We start from the raw sequence: 20,876 nt of genomic DNA, 5'->3' as shown, positions 1-20,876 counted from the left end.
AGGTCTTTCCAAAGTACTAGAGTAAAGTACACAATCCCCAACTCACGTAACAAATTCTCTTCTCCGGATCCATTCACATATTGTACAGTCTTACTACATGCCTAGGTAGCGACGGGCCACTACGATAACGAGGAAATGTCAACCATGCGGACCTCGCCTCCATACACCCCACGTACAAATCCAGGCAGCGTGCCCACCGCAGACATTACGCAATACTACCTAGACGAGGACTTGACCAAACTCGCAGGCTTCATCACCAGTGTACCCCCAGACCTCTTATACAACATCATGTCCGCGGCGACTGAAGCCGACCTCAGGACACTCCTCGCCTTGATCAACCCATCGGATCTACGAATCGAGCCCGGCTACTTGATGACCAGAACTTGTACGCGTGTGTCAAACTGGCTAAGAAACGGAAGTCAAAGATGGGCGGTGAGTAAGGACGTGATCCCTTGCGCGCTTTTCCTCCTTCTCAAGTTCAGGGTCTTGACGCGCGATGGGGTGTGCAACTCGCAGACGCACGAGGAGAGTCTTAGGCTTGCTGCGGCCATCAAGACTGCGTATGGAAATCTTTGCGACAGCAGGGTAGCACCAAAGGCGTGGGCCGATGTTATGGGTAGACAGTATGCAGACCTTCAAGGCGCTGAGATCGCGTTCTTGAAGGACCTGGACTTTAGGACGTGGGTGCATGAGGCTGACTTTAAGGAGTTTGTGGGCAGGTTCGAAATTGTGTGGGAGATGTTGCTTGAAGATCAGGATGATGTTTTCTTTTGACGGATGGAACGTATTCTTGGATTTCGATAGTCAGTATCTGATCAAGGTTAGGTATCGGGCAAGCGTTCTCTTGCACGACATCAAGACAGCACAATGTTAAGATGTGTCGTAAGAGCGCTGTCAAAGCCAGCACGCTTGATGTGCAGTCGTTAACAGTATCATATATTGCCATAGTGCAGATTCACGGCGCTACATGCTCTCACAACGCTGCTCGCGCCTGCCCTTAGAGGATCCGAATATTCATACCCTAGTTCTCTTTTTCGCAAATACGCAGTGTCCTGACAGCCTTTGCTAACAAGACACCCACGCCTGGATCGACATGGCTCCACAAGCGTCTTCTAACACCGTCAACCACTATCTCGTTCCGCCCCAGCCATACACATCGTCTTTCCTCGCTCGTCTCAGCACATTCATCCTACATGCCCCACTCGACGTCTTAGAGTCTACGCTCCGTCCATCGTCAACGGACAGCGGCAAAACCCAACACATCAACCCCAATAGCGACACTCTACGCCCCACGCAATTCGGGACAACCGTGTGCCAAGGCCTACTCCAATTCCTCAACATGGACTTTGACAAAGCTGATCACGCCAGTCCAGATACCATCCCTTTCGCCTTATGTCTACTGCTCCGCTATCGCGCAGCGTCTTCTTCCACATCCCAGCGTGAAGACGAGCGTAAGTATGAATATGCAATCTCAGATAACGATGGAAGTGGACTCATCACTCTCCCCATACCCTATCCCAGTCCCAGGTCGTGTTATCACCCAGAGATGAGTGATGCAACGCTTGTTGCGATAGCGGTGCACACGGCGTACAAGTTCCTTGCTCACGATTGGGTGAATTTGGAACATTGGGCGGTGCCACTGCAGCTGAGTAGACATGCTCTGCTGGGAGGTGAAAGAACGTTTTTGAGGGTGATTGAGTATGCTGTTTGGGTGAGGCAGGAAGAGTATCTGCAGATGAAGGGTAGACTTGATGACTTGTGGGAAGAGGTGTTTAAGAAGGCTGTTAGACAGCCGCCTCCGGAGTTTGTGACGAGGAGGCTGAAGACGAGAGGATGAGGTAATGTAGCTGCATCGAATGGATTGCTAAGAGCTACATATCTCGTGACATATGAACGATATTGAATCCAAGATTTGCTCGAGAGATACCGAAGCCAAACAGGATGCAATGTCACCACGACTGTGATAACATAGGGGTTTATTTGAAGCTGTCGCATGAACGGCGCGATGAAATACGACACAAAAAGTGCCATGTCAGGCATGCTTTTTGCTCAACGAGCAATGTCTGCTAGGCGACTTGGAGTACGCACCCGCAGACCTGCCACCTCTCCCAGTTTGTCCGGTAGCTGTTAGAGCGCTTCTTCAAGTCGCGGATAGTAATCCTGAGGAGTTCATCGCCATCTATCCTTCAGGAGAAGATATTGACGTGTGTGATGACTGGACACCAGGAGGTCCGTGAGGCTACCTTTAACTTCAGCTACCGCGGATGCCATCAGGGACAGCGCTTTGAGCGGTAGCATAGCGGGGGATGTCGTATTACCGCATCACGTCTTGCTGTACACGAGGTAAGTGATCAACCCTCCAGCTCCACAGCGACGCCATATCAATACATTGACAGCTGGAGTTGTCGATACGAGTAAAAACAACGGTGCAGAAGTCGCCACCGTCAGCCTCGACGCACATCATCTCGTAATCGAGATCGCTGCGATATTGCGTGTTGGGGGAATATGCGGTAGATACCCCTTATGTACAGTGATAATCGTCAAAAGTGATCAGAAGGCATGATGTTGCAATGCGTGTCTGCGACGAGAGTGAGAAGCCAGGCGAGCAGAGTTCCCCCCTCGCCTGGATGTGCACCCGACCTGAAACACAAGCCGGGGAAACACGATGACGGCGACGATCCATGCCACGCAACTGGTTGGCTCCGGCTGACGGTGATCTGTAAAGGGTGCAGACGCCACTCGCCATGCGACATCCCCGAGTACAGACGCGAGAGTGGTAGGCGCAGAGGGATGGACGTCGCCTTAAGGCTGCGGCGGCGGTCGTCCTTACCTCACTACACTCACCTCCGTCGCTCGTTACGAACTGTATGATCATGTGGGCGTCTATTGGGACATGGCTGTTGTTCGCGCACGTCTTCGCGCAGGGTGTTGCTGCGCATCGCGACTGGTGGCTGCAGAGTCTCCCCCAGTGTTGGCGGGACTGCTTTGGGAACACAGACGATGGCTGCAATTATAGGAAATGTGAGTTCAACATCATTATACTTCACCGCATCATGGACTGATGTGGCTCCAGGCATATGTCAAACCAGCGAAAGCAGCACCTCGTACCTCTCCAGCGCAGTCGCGTGCGCCGTATCCTCATGCAAAGCCGACGAATCGGACATCGAACTCGTCCTCGGACCGCTAGAACTCTACTGCGATGCCATCGGCTGCACGATACCTGCTGAGGTGGTGGAAGATGCCTACGCTGCTGTGTCCAGCACCGCCGCAGCCGACCCTCCGAAACCCACGAACGCAGCCCCAACAACCAAGCCCGCCCCCGCCGCACCCAAGCCCACCACCACGACCCAAACCGACGACCATGACGACGCTGGCGCAGATCTGACCAGCGCAATCAGCACGACTATAACAAAGACGTCGACCGATGGCGACGGCAACACGCTGCAGATAATCGTGCCTATAGTCATGGGCCCGACGCAGATTAGTACCGGCAGCATCGTCACGTCGACTGTGGCTGGTGGCACGCCCGTGTCTACCATCTCGTCGCCTAGCCTCTCTGCCCAGCCTTCCGCTCCGGTGCCGACACCAGGCGCCTCCTTTACGCAGACATCGTCGGCATCGGGGTCGGAAGAGACAGATCCTCCGCCGGCCAACGGCAACGGTAGCCCGTTTGAGAATATGCAGGCCGGTGCTGGGAGGTGGTCGCTGTCAACACCAGGAATGGCGTTTGGGGCTTTCGCTGCGCTGGTGATGCGCCTGTAATTGACGATCGTCCAGGAGAGCTGCGTCCTTGTCCAACATGGCGCAACATGACGACACTCGAATCATTGACTTCAGGAAACGCGCCGACTATCTAGATTGTATAGCGTGTTTGCTTTTTGAGGGTTCGAAGATTCGACAAGGTGAGGTTGTCTCGTAGTGCAACAACCTCTACCGCTCGATTTGCTGTATGATACCTAGATACGATGAATGCTCGATTATGAAAGACTACCACCAAAGACCGTCCTCACGACATCAATGAAGTCCTCAATACGATGCTGTAGTCACCCCTCGTAGACCCTGATCGTCGGAATGCCAGCGGATGACTTTGGTCCACGCGCATCATCCCACCGCTTTGTCCCCGCAAGCCAATGAAAGCGACCCCAATGCCAAGTCGGTCCACCAGTCCTTGCACATGAACGAGAACGAGGGAACGAGAACTCACAAGCTGCACCTTCGAGCCCCATCAATCCTCCATATCTTGTCCGAGGCCTATTTAAGTCTCATTCCCGTGTATCCAGCGGCTTTGCATGTGCTTCAGCCTCAAGCTCGGCCGACGCAATTCACCCGCCCCCGACGTGAAAACCTCCGACACGGCGACTTGCCCAAAACGGAACCGACAAATCAGCGTGCTCGCATTCCGCAACGACGACCGAGGCATCTTGCTCGACAAGCAGCGAAGTGGTCCCAACGCGTCCAGGAGGTAGCATTCGGAGCGCGCGAAAGAGTCCAGTTCGTTTCGGTGCGTCATTATGCAAACGACGTGGCATGAGTGAATTTCTTCTGATACTTTATAGATAGAGCGGGCTGTCCGGCCACGACGAACGGTCAACACAACAACTTCAACAACCAACCAGCGTTATCTTTGATTTCTTGGATTTGTACCTTCTACCTTTTGTTATTCTTACTTCAACATGGCGGAGCTTGAGCCCATCCCCGGCCCTCCTGGCCTGCCCATCGTAGGCAACGTCACCGACATTGATGCCACAAATCCCGTACTGTCTATGTGTAATCTGACACTGAAATACGGTTAGTGGTTCCCTTGATGCATACCTCCCTCGCTATCTGCTTGCACAAGAACTGAGTTTGGATGCGAATCTGCGAGCCGAGAACTAATGATTGCAGGCCCGATATGGAAGTTCTACATTGGCGGCGAGCGTGTCGTTATCGCAAACCAAGCTCACATGGACGAGATCTGTGATGAGGAACGGTTTTCGAAGGTCGTAGCGGCATCACTCGAACAGGTCCGCAATGGTGTTCACGATGGCCTGTTCACGTCCTACGGACCACAAGAGGAGAACTGGGGTATTGCGCATCGCGTCCTGCTTCCTCAACTCGGCCCGCTCGCTATTCGCAACATGTTCAACGAGATGCACGACATTGCATCCCAACTCGTCATGAAGTGGGCAAGACATGGTCCCGAGCACACCATACACGTCACGGATGACTTCACCCGGCTGACTCTCGACACCATCGCCCTCTGCGCTATGGACTACCGTTTCAACTCCTACTACCAAGCAAAGATGCATCCATTCGTTGATGCCATGGCCGACTTCCTCAAGACCAGCGGAGACCGAGCAAGACGAGACCCCATCTCGCAGATGTTCTACGGCGCCGAGTCGCAAAAGTACTGGAAAGACATCGAGCTGCTCCGCAAGACCAGTATGGACGTCATCAAGAACAGGAGAGAGAACCCGACCGACAAGAAGGATCTGCTGAACGGCATGTTGAACGGTGTTGACTCCAAGACTGGCAAGAAGATGACGGACGAGAATGTCATTGACAACATGATTACCTTCTTGATTGCTGGACATGAGACAACATCTGGCTTGCTATCGTTCACCTTCTACTATCTTCTCAAGAACCCTCAGGCGTATGAGAAGGCGCAACAAGAAGTCGATGATGTGATTGGAAAGGGCCCAATTACTGTTGACCACTTGACGAAGCTTCCCTACTTGAACGCTGTCCTTCGCGAGGCTCTTCGTCTTCAACCCACTGCGCCTTCGGTCGGAATGACTGCCAAGGAAGACACTACGATTGGAGGAAAGTACGCAGTCAAGGCGGGCGTTCCTCTCATTGCGCTGTTCCCGATGGTCCACCGCGATCCGGTCGCGTATGGTGAAGACGCCGAAGAGTTCCGACCTGAGCGAATGCTTGATGCTGAGTTTGAGCGACGCAACAAAGAGTTCCCCAACTGCTGGAAGCCCTTTGGCAACGGCATGCGAGCCTGCATTGGAAGGCCATTCGCCTGGCAAGAGGCCCTTTTGGTGCTTGCAATTCTTCTCCAGAACTTCAACTTCACCATGGAAGACGCGTCGTACCAACTCCAGATCAAGCAGACACTCACGATCAAACCCAAGGACTTCTACATGCGCGCGCATCTCCGCAACGGAGTCTCCGCGACATCGCTCGAGCGCTCGCTGGCATCGGCTACGCTCAACGACCCTCCTCCGGCGAATGGGGCACCCGCTGTCAGGAAAGAGAGGACCACTAAGGGAAAGCCTATGGCCATCTACTACGGCTCCAACACCGGAACGTGCGAAGCGCTTGCTAACCGCCTTGCTGGCGACGCCGCAAACCATGGCTTCAACGCGGAAGTTGTGGACACTTTGGATGCGGTGCGTGAGAGCATCCCCACCGACAAACCCATTGTCATCATCACTGCATCCTACGAGGGCGCGCCTACCGATAATGCCGCACACTTTGTCAACTGGATCGGTACCCTGAAGGGCAAGGAGCTGGAGAACGTCTCGTATGCCGTCTTCGGATGCGGTCACAAGGACTGGGCGAAGACATTCCATAAGATCCCCAAGTACCTGGACGCTACTCTCGAGGAGAGAGGCGCAACCAAGATGGTTTCGATGGGCAGCACCGACGCTTCATCGGGAGACATCTTCACCGACTTCGAGACCTGGGAGGACCAAGTATTGTGGCCTGCCATGCGCGAGAAGTACGGTTCATCAGAGGCCGACGGCGAAGGCTCGTTGGAGACAACGCTTGACGTCGAAGTCACCGCCCCCAGATCATCTACGCTACGTCAAGATGTCCGCGAGGCTCGTGTGGAGGAGATCCAGGTTCTCTCCGGTGGAGATGCCGGGCAGAAGAGACACATCGAGATCAGCCTGCCCTCGGACATGACATACTCAGCCGGCGACTACTTGGCTCTTCTGCCTTTGAACCCCAAGGAGAACATACAGCGCGCGATGCGACACTTCGGATTGAGCTGGGATTCAATGCTCACCATCTCCTCAGCTGGTCCCACCACGCTTCCCACAGATACACCCGTCAGTGCTATCGATGTCCTTGGCGCGTACGTAGAACTCGCTCAGCCTGCCAGCAAGCGTAATGTGCTTGCGCTTGTTGAAACTACACGCGACGAGGCCGAGAAGAAGGAGCTGGCGCGTCTTGCGGACGAAGACTTCAGCTCCGAGATCACCGCCAAACGTGTGTCGGTCCTCGATCTGCTCGAGCGCTTCCCCTCTACTAAGCTGCCACTCGGCGTCTTCCTGAAGATGCAGCCACCAATGCGCGTGCGCCAATACTCCATCTCGTCGTCGCCTCTGTGGAACCCGAACAACGTCACCCTCACATACTCCGTTGTCAAGGGTACCGCCCTCAGCGGTCAAGGCCAATACGTGGGTGTGGCTACCAACTACCTCGCGAACCTTGCGCCAGGCGACAGGCTGCACGTCAGCGTGCGCCCGTCGCACAAGGCCTTCCACCTGCCCAAGGACTCCAAGAGCGTCCCTGTCATCATGATGGCCGCCGGCACCGGTATCGCCCCCTTCCGCGGCTTCATCCAAGAGCGCGCCGCCCAGATCGCTGCCGGCCGCAAGCTGGCGCCTGCCATCCTCTTCTACGGCTGCCGCTCGCCGACCACAGACCTCATGTATGCCGATCTCCTCAAGCGCTGGGAAGACATGGGCGCCGTCTCACTCCGCCTCGCCTTCTCGCGCAAGGCAGACGAGTCGCTTGGCTGCAAGTACGTCCAAGACCGTGTCTACCACGATCGCGCCGACGTCATCGAGCAGTTCGAGGCGGGCGCGAAGCTCTTTGTATGCGGCTCGCGTGGCGTGGGCGACGGCGTGCAGGAGACACTGATTCGGATCGCGAAGGAGCGGTTGAAGGAGAAGGAGGGGCGGGAGGCGGATGACGCGAAGGCGAGGGAGTGGTTTGAGGGGCTCAGGAATGAGAGGTTCGCTACCGACGTGTTTGAGTAGGCGTAGATACTATACTGTAGAAGAGCAAAAGAGTCTACACCCGAATGACGCGCACGCGTTCTACTTGCACCGTGCCCCACTTACCTCCCCCACCAAAGTCTGCGCCACACCTTCACTCACCTTCATGTCTCAACACCCATCTCCAAGCCGGTTGCTTCATCTTGGCATCATGTCACGATATCGCGCAAAGTCTCGACATCCCACTCTTACTAGCTGAACGAAGCTTGTCGTCCGCCCAGCCAAGGCGCAGAGTTTTGCGCATCTTGCAGCGTGGAGGAGCTGTGAACGAATCAGCTGCGGGTGATCCCGGTCTAATCTAATCTGATCGCATCTAATCAGATGATCACCTGCCACATCGATGCAACTGCCATGTCCGACAACACTCCGAAAGCTTGTCATCGTCGCCATGGCGCACGCAACAGGTAGAATGCGCCGCTGACACGATGGCTTACCGCGGTAGAACCGGTGGCCTCATCGCGATGTTCGTCGCATGCAAGATGAGGGGCATTCCTCAGCTTTGTGGCAATCTCTTCGACCTCTCCCAATCTCTCTGGAAGTAACGATGGCGCTACTGGACTTGCTTTCGTCGCCGAACGTCGAACGATTGAATGACTTGTTCCGATGGAGGCTGCTACTACTTGCGGTAATGCCGCTCGCCCTGACATACCTCGTGCGAAAGTTCACCAAAGCAAAGCCCCTCGATCTCAAGCAGTATTCGCACTTTCCACAACCCGAGCCAGCAGATCCCGTCCGAGGCCATTGGCCATGGGTTGAGAAGATTGCAGCTGAGGGCGATCCTCGACGCGCCTTCGATGAGATGCTGTACGAACAAGCTGAGAAGCTTGGATTTCCCCCGGTTTTGCTCGTCGACTTCCGCCCGATTGAGAAGTTCCCCGTGCTCTTCATCCTGGACAACGATGTCGCGGAACAAGTCACCAAGCCGAATAAAGCGTTCCGGACTAGCATGCCAAAGCATCCTTCTATACAGCAGATAGCACCTCTGGTTGGTTCAAGGTCTTTGGTTACTACCGATGTAAGTCGTGTGTGAGCAGGTGTAGAGCTATAGGCGAAGGTGCAGGGACTGACTATGAGCTACAGGGCGAGGAATGGAACGCTCTGTACAAGCGCATACGCCCGGGCTTCCAACCTAGCCATCTCCTTGGTTTGGTCGACGTCATTGTTGATAAATCCGAGACTTTCATCGAGCTCATGGAGCAGAAGGCCGCGACAGGCGAAACCTTTCGTCTCGACGCCTACACCACGAACCTTGTCTTTGACATCATTGGAATAGTAACCTTCGACATGGATCTCAATGCGCAAATCGACGGGAAGCAATCCGAAGTCCTGCTCACGTACCGCGCTCTCTCGCAAGCCTTCAACAAGCGCCCGTTTGGTGGGGTCGGATGGCGCGGCTACTTCTGTGCCAACGAGCGTGAGATCCGTGCGAAAGACAAGCATTTGGACCGCATCCTCAAAGCCAAGATCAAGGAACAGCACAAGGCTTTGCTTTCAGGCGACATCGACACGAAAACGCAGAACAAAAGCGTCGCAACTCTCAGCCTCCACGGCATTGACCGACTCACGCCCCAAATCCTCCAACAAACCAGCGATACGTTACGCGGCTTCCTCTTCGCCGGCCATGACACGACATCCATCCTTCTGCAATGGGCTTTCTACGAGTTGCACACACATCCATTTGCTGCGCAAGCTCTCAACGAAGAGCTTGACAATGTCTTTGGTTCCGACACTCACCCCTCCGCCGTCGTGAAAGCGCTACGAGGCTCCGACGCTGGGGTACTCTTGAACCGTCTGCCCTACACCGATGCGCTGATCAAAGAGACCCTACGACTCCACCCACCCGGCACAACCGCGCGCATCGCTCCACCCACATCAAACACCATGCTCACCCTCCCCAACGGCGACACCCTCCCCATCGACGGCTTGTGCGTAACACCCCGCGCATACACCATCCAGCGCCACCCCAAGATCTTCGGCTCCACCCGCAACGACTTCGCACCCGAGCGCTGGCTCGGCGATGCCGGCAAGCAAATCCCCGAAAGCAGCTTCCGGCCCTACGAGCGCGGTCCGCGGCGATGCACGGGATCTGAACTCGCGAACCTGGAGACCAAGATCATCATTGCTTGCGTCGCACGGCACTTTGACTTTGTCAAGCAAGGGCTTGGGGAGCTGGATCTGGATGAGAAGGGCGAGGTGCAGGTTGAGGGAGGTGGCAAGGCGAAGACGAAGGGCGTGATGTTCTCGACGCATCAGGTTACGGCGAAGCCTGTCGATGGCATGGAGGTAAAGGTAAGAGTGAAGGAGTCGGGCTCCGAGAGGAAGTAAGTGCGACGCGAAGTTTAGAAGATAAAGAGTAAGCTAGAGGTAGACAAACTAGTTATAGGATGTAGAATTAGTCTTGCAGCAACGTTGCTTCTACTCTACTATAGCGTTCTACTTTAGGTACCTATTAAGCCTAGTGTTAGCCTACTTACATATATATAATAATAAATATATATATAACTTTAGTATAACTCTCTATAAAGTGTAAACCTAGTATATAAAATATAAAAGCTTTATAATATTAATAATATAGTACTATATATATTATATCTTATTCTACCTTAATCTAGCCTAGAGAATATACTTAGAGCTACTAGCTCTAAGTAATTTTTAGTAAGAGTAATAAAGCTAATAAGAAATAGAAAGGTAAAACTAAGTAAGTAGCTCTAAGGCTTTTAAACTTTACTACTTAAAAGTCTAACTATATTAGAATATATAATATCTAGTAGAAACTAAGTATAGAATAGCTTAACTAATATAAGATAATAAAAATATATATTCTTATACTAAACTAAGCTAAGTATTAGAGCTTACTATTCTTAAATAGTAGAATCTAAGAGTATTCTAACTAATATTAACTAATAAGAATATATATTCTTATACTAAACTAGGCTAAGTGTTAGAGCTTACTAATCTAAAATAGTAAAATCTAAAGATATTCTTATTTAGTATTCTTATAGGTATTACTATTTAAATTCTATTATTTTTATACTATAAATTAATCTTTTACTATTAGAATATATTTTTTAAGTAATAATACTAATAATTATTTACTTTTACGCGTTATATTAAGCTATAGAAAATATAAAGTTTTTATAAGTTATATAACTATCTAATATACTAGCTACTTAAGAAATATTAACTACTATAATAACTACGCGCTACTTATATAATCTACTTATATTACTTAATATAATTAAGAATATAATATACTATTTATATAAGTATAGAATATTTATTTATAAGTAGTATATAACTATACTATAGAATCTTAATATATATCTACGTTAATATTATAGTATTAGTAGCTAGCTATAGTAGTAGATTATTTTAAGTTATAATAATTTTAAATAAATTTATAATCTATAAGAGATTTAGCTATCTATACTACTAGATCTACTAATTATAGAGCTTAGTGTACTACTAGATAGCTTTTAGTATATAGAGAATAAGTATAAATATATTACTATTAATATTAATAAGTTATAGATATATTAAAAAAGTATATATTAGCTACTATAGAATAAGAAAAATAATACTATATATAAAAAAAATTAAAGTATAGATATTTTTTTTAAAAAAAGTACTATAGTAATACTTTATTATTTATAATAAAGAAAGTAGTAAGCTATCTATTCTAGATAAGATAGCTAAGGTTATATAAATATAACTAAAGTAATAGAAGAAGATAAAGAAAATAGAAGAAAAGAAAGTATAGGTTATAAAAGTAGAAGTAGTAAAAACTAATAAAATAGGCTACTTTAAGTAGATAAGCTAGCTAGAGTATTTTATAAACTAGAACTAAAAGTATCTTATATATTAGATCTAGCTATCTAACTATAGTAAGATAAAGCTATAGTAAGTAGTAAAGTTAGTAGAGCTACTACTTAAGAAAAGTATTAAAAGCTTATTTATACTAGTATAAAAGTTATAATAATAGATATAAAGTATAAAGATATTAGAAGTAGATATATAGCTATTAGCTTAACTATAGAATCTAGAAAGTTAGATAATATATATAAGCTATATAGTAAAGTTTATATACTACTTACTATATATACTTACTAATAAAGAGTATAGAATTACCTAGTTCTAATAAAGTAGTATAGATAATAGTAATAGTAATATACTTACTCTAGAGAATATACTTAAAACTACTAGCTCTAAGTAAATTTTAGTAATAGTAATAAAGCTAATAAGAAATAGAAAGATAAAACTAAGTAGATAGCTCTAAGGCTTTTAAACTTTACTATCTAAAAGCTTAAATAGAATCTAAGTAGACTATTTTATATAGAATAATTATATAAATTTAATACTTTACTTAGCTTATTTATAGCTACTTATATTATAAAGTTATAGAGTAAAGAAGTTTAGAGCTAAATTTAAAGTTCTTTATATAATTACTACGCTTACTACTAGTATAGTCTATATACTACTAGAAATAGATATCTTTATAGCTAGAAATAGACACTTCTATAGCTAAATTTAGTACTTAAAGCTAAATTTTAATATTTATAGCTAGATTTTAAACTTAAAGTAAAGCTAAAATTAAGTACTTATAGTTAGAATTAGTTACTAAATTAAGTACTAGAAATAGACGCCTTTATAGCTAGAAATAGATATATCTATAGATAAATTTAGTACTTATAGCTAAATTTTAATATCTATAACTAGACTTTAGACTTATAATACTATTTTCTATATTAATTTTTTCTTTTCTATTACTATAGAGTACTCTACTTTTTAATAAATAAGAAGTACTATAAAATTTATAAAGTATAGTCTATAGTATAGATATTATAAAAGTAATTATATAGCTAAAAACTAACTCTATTATATAAAGAATTAGAGTTAGATTCTTTACTTTTACTAATATATTACTAGCGTCTATACTAGCTATCTACTATATTTCTTTATTCTTTATAGCTATAATTATTTATACTTAACTATTAAAATATATTTTTAGATTTTAATAGTAGTATTATAATTATATATACTCTCTTTCTTAATACTTATTATACTTTATATACTATTATATATTATAATTAGAGTTATACTAATATAAAAAGTTAAAGTTTATATATAACTCTAAGTAAACTATATAAATATCTTATAGTATATTAAAAATACTAAGTTTATATATATTATCTTTCTATCTACTTTTTAGTATTAGTACTTCTATATCTACTTTATAATAGATAGACTTACTATATAATATTTAGTGCTTTTATTTACTAATTACTAGTCTTAGTATTATTATTACTATAGCGCACGCTTATATTATATCTACTACCTACTATAGTAAGCCTATACTAGATATTATAGGTTACCTCTATCTACTTAAGATATACCTTATCTTAGCATAATAAATTAATACTTATAATACTTTATAGTTTATCTATATATAGCGTATCTATTATTTTTCTTATTAACGCTACTATATTAAACGCGTAGGTTTTGTTTTTTAGGTTTATATAACGCTAACTATATTAGAACGTATAATACCTAGCAGAAACTAAGCGTAGAATAGCCTGTGCGTAATAAATTTAGTTTAGAAACTAAGTGTAGTAATCTAAGAACTAAGCATGCTAGCTTAAGAACTAAGCATGCTAGCTTAAGAACTAAGTGTGCTAGTTTAAGAACTAAGCGTGCTAGTTTAAGAACTAGAGGTAGAAGTTTAAGAACTAAGTGTGCTAGTTTAAGAACTAGGGGTAAGAGTGTAAGAACACAAGAAACTAAAAATCTATTTAGAGCTTAAGAACTAAGTAGAGCTGTCTAAGAACTGTGCTAATCTTAGTACCTAATTCTAGATAAAATAGCCTTTACGCAGATAGGTAGTAGGCGTACTACTAAAGAGTAACTATTACTCTTACTTAATTCTTCTCTTCTCTTCTAGTACTACTATGTTTTATGTATTGCCTTTCTACTAATACTACTCTTTTATCTTCTCTTATATATTTAGTTTTCTACTTTTCTATCTTTTACTTTAACCTTTCTCTAAGTTACTAACTTTAGTAACTATACCTCTTATCTAGCTGTTAGAAAAGTACAGAACACTACGCGTTATAGACGTGTACTTACCTTATTAAGAGCGCTAATAGCTTTATTATTAAGTCTATTCTATTTAACTACTCTAGAAACCTAAAGTTGTCTAGTAGAGGCTTCTCTTATACGCAGGCAAGCAGTAATAGCTCTATCTAGAGTACTATTGCCTAAGTATTCTTATTACACGTAGTAACTATTTCTATCTATTATTATACATAAGTCTACGTTAATCTCTTCTTAATAAAGATATCTAGGTTATTAGAATTTAGTAGTAGGCTAAACACCTCTAGGCTTTCTATTCTTATCTTTATTATGTTCTACCTTTACCTATAATCTAGTCTTTCTCTAAACTTCTTCTAGAGCACTAGGTCTAACTTCTTTGTTAGCTCTCTGCTAAGTTTCTTTAACTACGTACTTACAAAAAGTACTTTCTTAGTAAGTAAGTTATACTAAACTCTGTGCTATTCTATACTATGCTTTTGTAATCTAATTTTTGCGTCTAGACGCTTAAACCTTTTGTAGAAGAGGTCTAACTTATACTGTTTTCTTATTTAACTAGCTAGAGTGTTAACTTCTATTTTGTTAAGCTTAAAGTACTTATTCTAGAACCTAGCTACCTTGTTATTCTCTAATCTAGTAGCCGCGCTACCTAGTATACTATTTTCTACCTACAAAGATTGTTACGTTACAACTAGAAGACATTAGGCTACGTAATTATAAAGCTCTTTTCTATAATAAGCCTGCCTTTTCTATACAGCTAGAGTTACTGCCTAGTTCTTAAATACGTTAAAACTCTCTACTACCTCTACCTAGAACATTATCTAAGCGCTAAGTAATACGTCTACTTTAGAAAAGCTTATAACGTAAGATTAATACTTTAATTCTTTGTTGCTTACTATAACTACACTTTTAGCTTCTTTCTAGTTCTGCGTGCTTACTATAGAATAGACTAGGTTTATATTTATCTTATCTACTAATGCTTTGTTTGCTTATCTAGTAGTTAATTTCTATTTTTGCTTTAATCTAGTTACTAGCGCGTTAGACTTCTGTAAAGCATCCTTCTTCTTATCTAAGCCTGTGCTCTTATTAACGTACTTAGACTATATTAGATTATTATAGTTATGCTTTATTATTATTAGCAGCGTAGGCCTAGCTAGATATTAGTATATCTATTATAAGGCACGCTCTAGCGACGCTATAACAAAAGCAGTAATAGGTAGAGAGCTATCTAGAATTGTAAGAAAGAATGTAAGATTAGAGGGGCGCAACTATATTGCTATCTTAGTTATAAGTTAGTAATTATCTTTCTTAGAGTAGTGTACAGAATAGAAGCAGGCTTTTAGAGTTTTTAGTATAGCAATTATAATAAGGTTAAAGCTACAGCGTTAGCGTAAAGACACAGAAATATACGCAGTTTAATACTTTACTTTTCTTAGCTATAGTTATAATCTTAGCCTAAATATTATATCTAGATTGTATAACTCTTTTTTTTATTTAAAGCACTAACAATTTATCTAATCTACTGCACTAAGCTTCTTTGCTAGCACTACATATTATGTTACTTAAAGCCTTCTTCTATCTTTATATAAAGCCTAGCTATAGTGTTCTTATCTATAAGGCCTATTACTATACTGTCTTACTAAGTAGCATTATTACCTACTTTAGCTTACCTACTTATAGTAAATAACTATTCTCTTCTACACGCTAAACTATCTAAAACAAAGTAGAATTCTAAGCTACAGAATTTGCACAGAATTATAGTAACGTTAAGCTACTTACTTAGGTTATACCTGCTCTTATAGGTCTTACTCTCTACTAATTAGTTAAGTGTAAGTAATATAGGTACACATGCATAGGCGTCTCTAGTGTTAAGAATATAAAGAAATATCTCTATAACTAGCATAACGTGCGCACTACTAGCGTAAAAGTAGATACGTAGGTAGAATAGTAGGCTATACACTAGCGCGTTATCTATACGTAGCAGTTTTTTGTGCGTATTCTAGAAAGTAGAGATCTAAAGGCGCTACAATATTTTAAAGTTATACTAACTATACCTCTTTATAGTTATAATAGTCTACTAGAACTTAAAGACTAAGAGAAAGTTACTATTAAAGCTATAGACAATAGTAAGGCTGTAGCAGCCTATAGCCCTACTCTAGAAAGTACTAGCGCAATACTTAAAGAGCTATTTGCTTACTACAAAGCTGCTAAGTAATTCTAAGTCTAACACTATAATAATAAAATTGCACAAATCTCTCTTATACCTAAGTAGTAAACTAACTTATACCTTTAGTATATAAAATTCTAGAAATGCGTATAAGGCCTATTATAGAAGAAGGCACGTTGTTATACTACCCCTCTATTAGAGGTAAAGACCTACTTTCTATTTAATATAGTTAAAAGCACAACGCTTATATATTAATACGTAGTTACGCGTACGTTGCAATAGGCGCGTATCTATATTATAGTAGAGAATAAGTAGTATATGCCTACCTTTTCTCTTATGTATTACTAGGCATTTAACCTCTAGCATAGTATTATAGTAGCTAAGATCTTTTAGTTCTTCTTCTAGGTGCATTTTTAGCGTTATTCTTAGCTAGCTACTCTTTTAGTCTTTACTTCTAATTAGTAAAACGCATAGAATGCGCTTATATTCTATCTTAATAGCGTTCTAGAACTCTTCTCTAAGGTTTCTCTTTACTATTACTAGTGTAAATTAGACACCTTAGAGCGTTTATATTATTCTTTCTAGATATCTCTTCTTAAATAGACTATTATTAAGAATAACTTTAAGTTTACACTTATTACTTCTCTTACCTTTCTTACGCTTAATATGCAGCAGCCTAGCTTTTAACCTACCTACCTATTTAGTACTAACCTAAGTGTAATTAAGAAGCACGCACGTTTTGCAGCTTATTAAAAACTTTAGAATAAGATTAGTTTAACGCCCTCTATACTAGTAGAAGTATTAGGTAGCCTAGATAATAATAGCAAGCCTAACGTGTAGCCTGCAAAGGCAGCTATACTAATTAATAAGTAAAATGCAGCTACTACTACTATTATAACTACGTAGTTAGAGCAGAAGGCGTAGAAAAAGAATAATAGCTTCTATACTTAGATTAACTGCTACCTAGAAGAGACGTACTATACACCTATAGCGTAGATAATCTTATCTACTTAGTATATTAGTTAGGCTTAATATAGAGAGACTGTTAACGCCTTTGTTTACTAGAATAGCTCTACTATTACTATAAAGGAGATCTCTACTACGTTTAATAAGTTCTGCGCTATAGTGTAGTTCTTGTAGTACAAAGCTAAAAACTTAATTCTACGTCTTATCTTTATAGATAGTTTTGCAGATCTTTCTACACTACTATAGAAATCTATAGACTACTGCTCTAGCAAGTAATAGCTAGGTTATTTACTATTTATAACGCTAGAGTCTTGCAAGAATATACCTATAAATTTTATTCTACACTAAATAGCAAAGGCTATCTAAGAGAAAAAATACAATAAAATAACATTTTAGTTAGACTAGTATAACTATATTCTTTAGTATAGCAACGTTATATAAGAGCTTCTAAGTATCTTATTTCTTCTTATGTACTTTATAAGTAGATAGCTAGCTTACATAATAGAACTTTTTAGCGCTTAAGTAGAGAACTCTATTAATAATAGCCTGCGTAATTTCTTTATATATAAAGGCCTTATTACTATAGTCTTGCGTTACTATAAAAGATACAACTATAACAAATCTCTTAAGATAATCTATTACTATCTACTAGAATAAGTAGGTTTACTTCTTATATAGTACTGCAGTTTTATTTGCCTATTTTAGTAGATTATTATAGAAGATTAAACTAAAGAGTAATAAGAAGCCTATTACTACTAGTTCTAGAGTCTACTACTATAGGTAGATATAGATAGAAAATAATTCTCTTATATATAACGCGAGCACAACGCTGTTTAAGACACTATATTGCTATATCTTAGCTAGTCTATTACACTACGCCTTATACAACACTTAATTATAGCGTTTAGTTACAAACTTAATAAGAATTATAGTAAAAGCTATACTAGTAGTGTATAGATCTTATTACTAGAGAAGGTTAATAAGGTACTTAAAGAAGAGCAGAATAAGTATTATAAACTTTAAGCTAGACATATAGCACGTACTAGAGTTAGTATCTATAGCCTTACTATAGTAGTAGTTTTTTAAGGCAGATTTACTACACTAGAAGCATATTAAATAGTGTCTACTACGTAGTATATAGACTTAGACTTTTACAGCGCTAACTCTAGCTATAATAGTAGTAAGAAGATTACTACTAGTTTCTATTTTAAGAAGCAACTTACTACTTAAGCTTTACTTAATATTAGAGTAGTTCTTTAAGATAGCTTTAGCGTAAAGAGCTTTTATAGTAACTAGAAAATAGTAATTAACGCAATTCTTGCTTGTAAACCTGTAGTAGCCTATATTGCTAGTATAGAATCTAGCAAGAGTATAGCGTTTCTACTATCTACCTGCTATAAGAATTATAGGCAGGCTATTCTAGTTACACTGCTTATTATACTTTAAGAAGATATTATCTCTAAGTGCAAATATCTAGTAATTGTTTAGAGCAAGTAGAGCAACTCTTTATTTAATAAAACGGCTAGCATTATTCTAGCTATGCTAGAGCACCTATTAGACACCTATTTCTAAGAGATAGTAATACAGGCTTAAGACGTTAGACGCTTAGAATAAGTAGTAGTAGATAAGTTCTACTACGTTCTTCTTTCTAACTATAAATACTGCGCTAGACTTATAAATGTGTATAGCGTAGCTTAATATAGCGTTTCTATTACCTTGCTTTCTACTACTATTTCTTATTATAGTAAGAAGAAAGCGTATTATCTTATAGAACTGCAGAAATAGGTGTAGACATTCTAATAACGCACTACTTAACCTAACTTAGCATATTAAGTACATACTATACTACCTAAACTTACTATCTAAAGCTCTACTATAGTCTATTACCTATCTACTAAGGCTTAGACAGCTAGCAAACTCTTAGTATATATCTCTTTCTAAGATAATACTATATAGCTAGCGAAGAAGCTGCATAGCTTCTAGTATTATGTAGGTATAGGCAAAGACGAGCAGAAATAGGCCTAATTTAGGTTTAAGCAAAACTCTAATAGCGTTATAGTAGCTATATCTGCCTTTAATTCTAGTGTAGACGTACCTAATATATCTAAGATTGTTATTATAGAAGAGCCTAATTATTCTATTATATATAATTAAATAGTAGAACGTAGAGAATAGAATAGAATGTATTGTATTATTTGTATTTTAATTAGAGGCAGACTAAAGTCTTTCTTCTATAAACTAAGTTCGCCTAACTAGTAACTTCTTAACTAAATTATGCAGCGCAATATCTCTACATCTAACTAGTGCATCTACGTTACATTAGATAAATACTTTAACAGACTAATACAACGTATTAGCTACTACTAATATAAAGAAAAATGCAATATCTGCAAGGCCTATACAGTTAGCTACTTAACACTACATTCTAGTAGGTTTATAGTACTACCTCTAGAGCTACTCTTTCTATCTAGTTTATACACTACAGCTACTACAAGTACGCAACGCAAAGCGTTCTCTAATTCTAAGCCTAACGTACATTCTTTGCCTTCTCTCTATACTATAGCACTATCTATTAACTAGCGCTATGCTAATCTACTACTACAAACTCTAACTCTAACTTAGTTTAGTATAATCTAATCTGTTAGGTCTATAAAGAGACACAGGTATTAGAGTACGTCTCTATTTAAGTATTATCTATATCTATTAACTATCTACAGTTTTAATAACAGAATTATCTCTAATACTAAACCTCTTATCTAAAGCTGCGCAAATTAAGCAGATATTAGCATTTATAAGCTATTAAGCTACCTTAAATCTCTAATAAACTAAACTTCTTTAGTAATAACTTATTACTACTAGTAAGTTCTAAACAAGCTATTATGTAGCTTACTTTGTTGCAAAAGAAGACTTTAACTACTCTAAAGGCACTACCCTCTGCGACTACATCTAGACACTAGTAAAGTACTTTCGTACTATTAAAATAAATAATAATGTAGTAGGTAGACTACTATGTTTCTAGTGTTTCTTTCTAATATCTATCTATAGTAGATAGCGAGATTTAGACAGTACTCTAACTAAGAATCTAAAGGTAGAAAGCTATACATTTCTACACGTAGTAGAGAATATATAGGCTACGTTATAGTCTGCCTTATCTTACGTAAGAGATATATAGCTATGCTATATACGTAACTATAATAATAACCTAGATAGTAATAATAACGCTAATTTTGCATTCTACTTTTAGAAAACAAAGTCTTTCTCTAAGCTACTTAGCAACGTTAGCTATATTACATTAGACGTAAATTAGCTAATATAGAAGTTCTTCTTAATAGAGAAAGTAAAGTAGAAGTTACTATAGAAGAAGAAGGCAACTATAGTGCGTATAGCAATAGTAGTAATATAAAAGATAGGCTAAGAAAGAAGTAGAGGATAGTTTAGAGAGAATAAGAAGAGAGTAATAGATACTCTCTTAGATAGAGTAGAAATTAAGAGGAAGTAGAAAATTAAAGAGAGTAATAGTTGCTCTTACTAAGTTATGCTCTCTTCTTGCCTCTTCTCTTTCTAGAGCCTTTTATTTCTATAGCTAGTAAAGCTAGTACTATTAATCTACTTTATGTTATAATAAACACCTATAATAACTAAATGTACACGTACGTAAT

General features: G+C 41.2%; 4 protein-coding genes across 4 annotated transcripts; all 4 read left to right on the top strand.

The window, feature by feature from the left end:
* Positions 1-144: 144 nt before the first annotated feature.
* J4E78_009942 (uncharacterized protein) lies at positions 145-774 on the top strand (the record flags this gene model as incomplete). The annotated part of the gene is made up of 1 exon (XM_049370526.1): positions 145-774. The coding sequence occupies one exon, from the start codon at positions 145-147 to the stop codon at positions 772-774; it is 630 nt and encodes a 209-aa protein (XP_049217697.1).
* A 2,226-nt stretch (positions 775-3,000) lies between these two features.
* J4E78_009941 (uncharacterized protein) lies at positions 3,001-3,762 on the top strand (the record flags this gene model as incomplete). The annotated part of the gene is made up of 1 exon (XM_049370525.1): positions 3,001-3,762. One exon carries the CDS (start codon positions 3,001-3,003, stop codon positions 3,760-3,762), a length of 762 nt encoding a protein of 253 aa, XP_049217696.1.
* Positions 3,763-4,673: 911 nt separating this feature from the next.
* On the top strand, positions 4,674-7,979 carry J4E78_009940 (uncharacterized protein; the record flags this gene model as incomplete). Its single annotated transcript, XM_049370524.1, has 2 exons — positions 4,674-4,788; positions 4,885-7,979. The coding sequence occupies 2 exons, from the start codon at positions 4,674-4,676 to the stop codon at positions 7,977-7,979; spliced, it is 3,210 nt and encodes a 1,069-aa protein (XP_049217695.1).
* Positions 7,980-8,541: 562 nt separating this feature from the next.
* J4E78_009939 (uncharacterized protein) lies at positions 8,542-10,322 on the top strand (the record flags this gene model as incomplete). The annotated part of the gene is made up of 2 exons (XM_049370523.1): positions 8,542-9,012; positions 9,078-10,322. The coding sequence occupies 2 exons, from the start codon at positions 8,542-8,544 to the stop codon at positions 10,320-10,322; spliced, it is 1,716 nt and encodes a 571-aa protein (XP_049217694.1).
* Between the last annotated feature and the right edge of the window lie 10,554 nt (positions 10,323-20,876).

Source organism: Alternaria triticimaculans (assembly GCF_023758025.1).
Source record: "Alternaria triticimaculans strain BMP 0046 chromosome Unknown scaffold_25, whole genome shotgun sequence".
In the NCBI taxonomy this organism is placed as follows: domain Eukaryota; kingdom Fungi; phylum Ascomycota; class Dothideomycetes; order Pleosporales; family Pleosporaceae; genus Alternaria; species Alternaria triticimaculans.
Note: the sequence above shows the minus strand (reverse complement) of the source record. Positions and strands in the feature narration are given on the sequence as shown.